This window comes from Megalobrama amblycephala, linkage group LG3 (genome assembly GCF_018812025.1).
Source record: "Megalobrama amblycephala isolate DHTTF-2021 linkage group LG3, ASM1881202v1, whole genome shotgun sequence".
In the NCBI taxonomy this organism is placed as follows: domain Eukaryota; kingdom Metazoa; phylum Chordata; class Actinopteri; order Cypriniformes; family Xenocyprididae; genus Megalobrama; species Megalobrama amblycephala.
Genome location: NC_063046.1, coordinates 47,208,273 through 47,216,982, shown reverse-complemented (window position 1 = coordinate 47,216,982; position 8,710 = coordinate 47,208,273). Strand labels below are relative to the sequence as shown.

At 36.4% G+C, this 8,710-nt stretch overlaps 1 protein-coding gene across 1 annotated transcript; it reads right to left on the bottom strand.

Annotated features, from left to right (window-relative positions):
- Positions 1-3,114: 3,114 nt before the first annotated feature.
- Positions 3,115-8,509, bottom strand: cd68 (CD68 molecule). The gene is made up of 6 exons (XM_048185733.1): positions 8,334-8,509; positions 6,616-7,076; positions 6,337-6,456; positions 5,697-5,766; positions 4,935-5,105; positions 3,115-3,935 (listed from the first exon to the last, which is right to left on the bottom strand). The coding sequence occupies exons 1-6, from the start codon at positions 8,377-8,379 to the stop codon at positions 3,796-3,798; spliced, it is 1,008 nt and encodes a 335-aa protein (XP_048041690.1). The 5' UTR covers positions 8,380-8,509; the 3' UTR covers positions 3,115-3,795.
- Between the last annotated feature and the right edge of the window lie 201 nt (positions 8,510-8,710).

Below are 8,710 nucleotides of genomic sequence, written 5' to 3'. Positions count from 1 at the left end.
AGATGGTAATCTGAAGGTAATGAAATTACTGGCATGCGACGTCGTGGTTACGTTGTCAGTTAGTAAGTCATGACATTACCAAAAAGTACGAATACATTACGTAACTGTTACGTTGTGTGTTAGCTGGGGTGTAATTTATTCATAAACATACTATATTTTGCATAATTATGTCTGAATCAAGTTTAATGCAGCTTTTAATAAATTAATTTAGTCAAAACACAATACAGTTTTCAGAGCTAAAAATATTAAAGGTGCCGTAGAATGAGAAATTGAATTTACCTTGGCATAGTTGAATAATAAGAGTTCAGTACATGGAAATGACATACAGTGAGTCTCAAACACCATTGTTTCCTCCTTCTTATGTAAATTTGATTTGTTTAAAACACCTCCAAAGAACAGGCGAATCTCAACATAACACCGACTGTTACGTAACAATTGGGATCATTAATATGTACGCCCCCAATATTTGCATATGCCAACTCATGTTCAAGGCATTAGACAAGGGCAGCCAGTATTAACGTCTGGATGTGCACAGCTGAATCATCAGACTAGGTAAGCAAGCAAGGACAATAGCGACAAATGGCAGATGGAGCAATAATAACTGACATGATCCATGATAACATGACATTTTTAGTGATATTTGTAAATTGTCTTTCTAAATGTTTCGTTAGCATGTTGCTAATGTACTGTTAAATGTGGTTAAAGTTACCATCATTTATTACTGTATTCACGGAGGCAAGAGCCATCGCTATTTTCATTTTTAAACACTTACAGTCTGTATAATTCATAAACACAACTTCATTCTTTATAAATCTCTCCAACAGTGTAGCGTTAGCCCGTTAGCCACAGAGCACAGCAATTCATTCAGAACCAAATGTAAACATCCAAATAAATACTGTACTTACGCGATTAGACATGCCGCATGACGAACACTTTGTAAAGATCCATTTTGAGGGTTATATTAACTGGGGGTTGGGGGTGGGGAGCACGAGAATTTAAAGGGGCAACAGCCTGAATCGGCGCATATTTAATGATACCCCAAAATAGGCAGTTAAAAAAATGAATAAAAAAAATCTATGGGGTATTTTGAGCTGAAACTTCACAGATACATTCAGGGGACACCTTAGACTTATATTACACCTTGTGAAAACGCGTTCTATGGCACCTTTAAGCCACTGTTAAAGTGTGAAAAGAATATGTGCGTTTGTTTTTATCTTTACTTTATCTTCTCCAGCATGCACTTTCTTCTGTCTTCCACAGAAAGCCGCACACTCAGCACTTGCGTAATTTAAAAATTAACGGTCATTTCGTTTTACTGACTGACTATAACATGTGTCTATATATATATATATATATATAAAATTTGCCGCTTAAGAAACGGAAAATCTGGTTGTTGTGATATATGGGACACGGGAGTGCTGGATGAAAACTGACTTACAGCAGGGTAAATTAAATTGTAAAAAAGGTTAGGGGAACGTTCTGGGAAGGTTAGGGTGAATGTTCTGGGAAGGTTAAGGTAATGTTCTCCAAACCAACAGGAAACATTCTGTTTATGCAAAGAAAACTTTCTGGCTAACTGACAGAGAACGTTAAGATGTATGTTCTGGGAATCAGTAACTAACATTCCCAGAACATTCTGGGAACCAAAAATTGTTACCTGGGTTCAGAGAGACTAGCAATAGCAAGTTACTTTGAAACATGCACACAGCAGAGTCTGCAAATCACATAACCCATTGGGAGATTGCACTGTCAGAGAGTTTGGGAATATTCACACATAATTTATTTTATTTTAATTTTATTTTTTTATTTTATTTATTTAATTTATTAAACATGATATCAGTTTTAAAATCAAACATTTTAAAAGAGAACAATACATCACGGTTTTTTCATCAGTGTAGTCGGTGGAGACTGCAGAATCCAACATGGCCGCCTCGCTATTGTAAGAGTTTTTTAACATATGTCAGAATGACATCAGAGCAAGTCGGACCACACTCAGACACATTTCTAACCGACATGCATCTCATGGTGATCGGAACTGCATAAATCCAAGTCTGAGGACGTGAACAGCTCCGGGTAAAAGTCACAGGTTGCCATCTCATAATTATGATTATGTCATGGCGTGAACACAGCATAAGCTTGTTGTTTATGTTCAGGAGGAACTGTAAAAGACAGCTGCTGTTTGTTTGTTGCACACGGTGACTGTTCGTCTGCAACTCTGCATAGCATTATGGAACGAAAGGTATGGAAATACATATGTTGACAGGCAGGACATCGTATAAGTTCATTCGGACCGAATGCAATGATTGGACGAAAATTTTTTTCGTCCTGATGTTAAATGTTAAAGCGGCTTGCCGAAGGTCTTTCGACAATACAGATGGAAAGGTTGAACTGAGGGCTGAAGTGCGGGTTTCTGATGATCAGGGAAAATAGTGATAGATTGCAATAGAGATGTCAACGAACACTACTGAGCTGCACAGACATAAGAATATACAAGGTTAAATGTATTGAAAGAGAAAGACAACTTTAAGATGAGGCAGAAAAGACTAGTGTATCTGGTTTCAAATTTCCTAACAATTCCCAAGGTAAAGATGCACCCACGCTGCATGAGCTCTTGAGCGCTACCTCGATTGCACGCAGTTTGAAAATGGCACAAAAAATACTCTCAATCTTTAACCTTATAGCATGAACAAAGGCATAAAATGGTTAAAAATAGTTGATTCTCTCAAGAAGGACTTATTAAATTTGTATCAAAAAAAATGTTGAAGAAAAAAACTCCAGAATTTGGAGGGTGATTTTAGCTATATTGCTTTAAATATTTTTAGTGAAAGGTGGACTCATACTTGGGTGAAATCAATAAAAAAACCTGTTCTAAAAACACTTTTGAGTGATTCTGCATCTGCACTGCCAAAAATAATGCTTGTGTTTTCCCCTGTTCCTCTTCCATTTCTACAGAATTAGCAGCCAAGTGAACAGAAATCTTTAGGGTTTTTTGTTTTTGTTTTTTTGCACTAATATACAAAAGGTAATCCACATGAAATTAAATAAAGCGAGTAAACTACAAAAACTCACGCAAAGCAGGGTAAAGACGACAAATCAAGACCAACTCTAAACATGTTACCATGACGTTATTTATTATTTGTCTCCAAAATTACACATTATTCCCATTATTCAGTGCATAAATGCAGCTCGAGTTAAAGGATCTGGCCACAATGCAGTATAGTAAAGCACATCAGAAAGAAAACCAGGATGCAGAAAAATCCTTTCTATTATTAATTACAAAACACAATTTAGGCCTATTTATATTTCAACATAAACGTAAGCAACTTAATTCCCTTTTATGCAGCCCTTTAGGGTTAAAAACGAATTTGGACATGTTTGTCAGATTAACATTGGTTTATCAGCCTATCATAGAAAATGTAAATGCATGTGACAAGCAGTGAAGAGCACCTATAGAAAAGAACACATACACAATCTGGAGCAAGAGTAAATTTTGCACATCCTTCTGTAATGTCAGTATTAGGTTGGGTTCTTTTAAAACAGGTGATTATTTTATGAAGGTATGGTAAATAAGGCATGCACTTGTTGTATCATGATCTTATAGTGATGTAGAAATTGTGCAGTCAACTGCAGCTTGTGTTAGGATGAGGCACACAGTCTCTGTATAGTAAACATTTTTTGGACAGATCCTAAGCCATCCATGTTCATCGGTGCATAAGTAACATTCACTTTTAACAGCATAAAAATTCCTTTAAACTGGAATCGCTGATATACTCATAAATCAGGACTTATAAGCCTCTATAGTGACTGGTACCCATCAGTTCTTCGTTTCCTGCTGATAAGATAGGCAATGACTACAATGACGATGAGAATGATGAGGATTATGCCCACGGCGATAGGAACACGGTAGTCAGGTTTATCAGCCTTGCACAGATCCGCTGTTGTACAAACACAAACAGAGCACAGTCAGCTTTGTAATCTCATTGTAAGAAACAAAAGCAGAGTCAATTTTACTGGCAAAAATTAAACGCTTGGATACCCCACACGACATTTCAAATCTGAACAGATTTTAAAACACTAGGCATCATAAACTTGCAGACTTTGTAAATGGATTGAGATCTGAGGACCACAATATCAAACATGTTTGATTCTCTGACTGGAAAGAATAAACCTCTTTCCAGCCTTAAAATTCAGCAGATACAAATATAATTAAACAGGCGGCCAAAAACTACAGACACAACTGCTCATTTACAGTTGTATTTCAGATAATATTTTAACTTGCATGACTTTTAAAGCTAACAAGAGTTCATGTCAAATAAGAAAAAAAATTATTTAAAAAAAGTAGTAGACTTTCACATGATTTAAAAAAGCATGCAGGGATCAAGATCCACATTAGTTAATAATATGTTAGGCAGCCTTTGGACTTTATAACAGGCGTACCTTTTCTAAGCACCAGTTGTTTAGAGTTATCTGGCCGGTCTAACCAGCTCCTTTGCATTGACACATTTGCAACAATGTTTGAAAACAAGCTGTACAAAGTATGTATGACATAAGGGTGAACTTGATTTTGCCAAGTGTACCATCTTTGTTGATCCTTGTACAACATTCCAATGAACCAAGCAGATCTGAGTCAAGTTTAGGCCTAAAACCAGGGTTATGTTGCTTCTACATCAGTGTTATTCACTTATCATTTCCCTCTGACATTAGAGATAAGTTATGGGTAGGGTTAGGTTTAGGGGTAGGGTTAAAATGTTGTTCCAGGATCAGCAAAATATGTCTTGTTTGTCAAAATCGCAGTGACCAGGACATAAGCTATACAATGCATAAAAAAGGCAAGTATAGTATAGTCCAAATAGCAACATAACTTGATGTTGAGTGTCATTCACTACAAGGATGGGGTGCTTTAAGATATTGAAGTGTCATTACTCTATACTTACGTGCACCGAATTGGTTGTTTTTGATGTTGAAGGCCTGGAGTCGGTAATTGCTCAGGTCTAGACTCACACCGTTCCCCATATACACAGTCTCAGCAGTGCAGGAGTAAGAGTCACCCTGGGCCGCGGCAAACAGCTCAAGAGACTTGTTCTTCCCACTGTACGTTTTTGAGTCTTTGTAGACAAAAATAAAAATAATTTGATCAATCACACAAACATAATTGTAATGGTGATATAGTCATAATTATAGTCAAAACTCTACCCTACTACCACTCATGTTTGAAATATTCACATGGACATAAAAACTAAATAAATTTAGAAAAAAAAAAGCACTAAAAAAAACTAAATAAATTGTTTTTTTAATTCAAAATGAAATGCATTCACATACATGGATTTTTCACAGTGAGGGAAAGACGACATTTACTGTAACCAAAATGACAGTAATACTTCCTTATTCTTCCTTGTCAGCATGTGACATTAATTGTCGCCAAACTGGTTGACCTGCCTAGTGTTTATTTGTTTTATTGAAGCTTGGCTATTTTGAGGCAAGAATTCTGTTTTCAGTAGATTTTCGAGGAACCCATAACTTATTAAAGTTAAAATAGGCCAATACTAATATTTAACCTTTTTATTTAGATGTCCAATGCAAAAACTGTATACAGGTAAAAGTTAAAAGTCCTGTGAATAAATTGCTGAAATTGAGGATATGTGTTATTGAGTGTTTTTACAAGGCAAATGGTACTAGTCATATGGCAGGGAATTTACCTCCTTTTTTGAAAGCATAGGTAAAGCTATACTCCACATCATCGACATAGACCTTTTTTGCCGTTTCACTCTGGAAAGTCAGTGAAAAAAAGATCATTAGAATATTAGCCAAAAATATACAAACACAATAGAATAAGAACCATAATGAGGTATAAAACCATCACACAATTTACAAATCACAACAACAGACCTGTAAAAATCAATAAACCTGACCCTTAATGAGTAACAAACATTATCTTCATAACTGCAGCATACTGATATAATGTGGGTCACCGTATCATAATCAGTCTTCTGAGAACACCTGGTGACTCCCTGTGAGCTTATTGGTTTATTTGTTGCTGGGAGGCAGCTCAGGTTGCTACTAGGTAGAGAATAAATAAAACTAGTCTTTTATACTTCCCCCTAAAGTGCCTTAAAGTTCCCATTTTCAGACAACACAAACTCAGGTTGTACTGAAAGATACTTGAGTTCTTATTGCTAATAAAGACCATTAGCCTGATATAAACAAAGTACAGATAAAAAAGGTTTATGGAATCTTTTGTTGCCACGTTGGAAGTAATGAACATTTTGACTGAATTCCATCATACATGACAACATTATTTAGAATAGGCTATTTCTGAAAATCCATAAGCAGACTTACATTATTAAATTGTAGGGTTAAATTGCCTTCTGTGAACGCGAGAGTGATAGATGCTGTATTAGTCTCACATTTTCCATGGGCAGTAGTCATGTTTGGCTGAACAATGAACGTGCCATTAACCTAGAAGGACAGAAATGTTTCAGAATAATGGATATTTATGTGGAATATAGAAAAATGACAAGGTAGACATTGTGAGAGATACAAGTGGTTTAGATTTAATAAGAAGGAATCACATTTGGATGTACCGTAGATCTATGACTCCAACAGGAAACATCTTACCTCACTGGTGTTCACACGGATCTGGATTTCCAATTTAGCCAGAATACATATTTTGCCTTTTCCATCAGTAACATTATAGTTCCCCACTGTCAGTTTGGTTGGTGGCGTTGGTGTTGGTGGAGGGGTCGGAGCTTGAGTTGTTGTGTTCGGAGAGTGAGTTGTTGAGTTCGGAGAGTGAGTTGTTGAGTTCGGAGAGTGAGTTGTTGAGTTCGGAGCATGAGTTGTTGTGTTCGGAGAGTGAGTTGTTGTGTTCGGAGCATGAGTTGTTGTGTTCGGAGAGTGAGTTGTTGTGTTCGGAGCATGAGTTGTTGTGTTCGGAGCGTGAGTTGTTGTGTTCGGAGCATGAGTTGTTGTGTTCGAAGAGTGAGTTGTTGTGTTCGGAGCGTGAGTTGTTGTGTTTGTGGCCAGACTAGGGCTTGGACTGACTGACTTGGCCATAAAAGCTGAACTATAGGTGAGAGCTGAGGAAAAAGATGCAGACATGTGAGAAAATGTGAGAAAAATTGTTCCCAAAGGGAAGCTAAATCTGACAAAAGAATTCAGTAACATACTCAATTAGAAAAATTCATAATTTAATAATAATAATAATAATCTGTACAAAAAATATTTAGCTAGTTAGACATATTGGTGAGGAAGTAAGAAAAATACACACTATACAGAGAGCCTCCAACTGTTTTGCACATGGTGTTTACATACATTCACTTCCTCCCAAGTGCGCGTGCTGTCACAAGTACACACACGTTAAAATTTCCCAACAAGGAAATGTGATAATTCACTTCAGCCAATTTCACGTGATGTTTGATTGTTAGATTAGCCGCATAATAGAAAATGCTTACAAAGTAACTGACACTTTCATTGCTTTAAGGAAAGTTCAGTTTACCACGGGACAAAAATGTACACTTGGGTACACTTGTGACTTGTGAACTGGACTAGTCAGCCCATTTAAATACTAATTTAAGAAAACTACATTGTCCCAACTTCAGCAAAAACATTAAAGGGATAGTTCACCCAAAAATGAAAATTCTGTCATCATTTATTCACCCTCAGGTTCTTCCAAACCTGTATACATTTTTTTGTTCTGTTGAACACAAAGGAAGATATTTTAAAGAATGTGAGAAACTGAACAGTTTTGGGGCAACATTGACTTCCAAAGTAATTTTTTTTTCCTACTATAGAAGTCAATGGTGCCCCAAAGCGGCCTGGTTACAAACTTTCTTCAAAATATATTTCTTTTTAGAATTTTCTTTTTTGGTGAACTATCCCTTTAAGGCTATTGATATTTACTCTTTATAATGTTTTGACGATTAACTACAAAATGTGACCTATTTTCTCTTCATATGAAATCGAAACTAGTTTCCGAAAAGTATATCAAATAATACATTTCTTCACTGTCATTTAAAAAAAAAAACCTAGTCACAAAAGTTAATTATTAATAATTGAATTAGGCTATAGTTTACAGTATGTTGCAGCACTGCCACTTCCTTATTGTTGAAAGCAGTCAGTTTTATATTGGGTTGCACTTTTTTGGACATTAAAATACCATATGTTAGTATTCTTTCAAGTTTCATATAGTGCAGTGCGATTCAGTAGCCTAATATTTCAGTACCAAGTAGGCTAGCCTACATCACACAGTATTTAATTACTGGTGGACACACGGTAAACGCACAAGTCAACATTTCCTTTCAAAGCGATAAATAAAGTAAAATGGTGTCCTTTACCTGTTGCAGCAATAAAAAGCGAGATCAATAATAATCCGCGTCCCATTTTTACGCCTTTATTCCGGTGGAACCTGACAAAAAAACTGTCTGTCAGCTGTAATGCTGCGAAAGTAACTGGTGTCGAAAGCCTGTAGCACACCGCACTTATTCGCCTGAAACGAAACCACAGATAAAGTAAAGGAAGTTCAGCCTCGCCACACTCGCTTTGAGTGTTTGTCCAATCACAGTCAGTGAGACAAGCGTCCCAGAAATTCAATACAGTGACCGTGTTCGCTTGCTTTGTAGAAAACGAAAATTAACAGTCGATGGGATTTTGTCACTGTCTCGCTGTTGTAACATTTAGAAGTACTTTTTAATGATACATTTATATCGTGGCA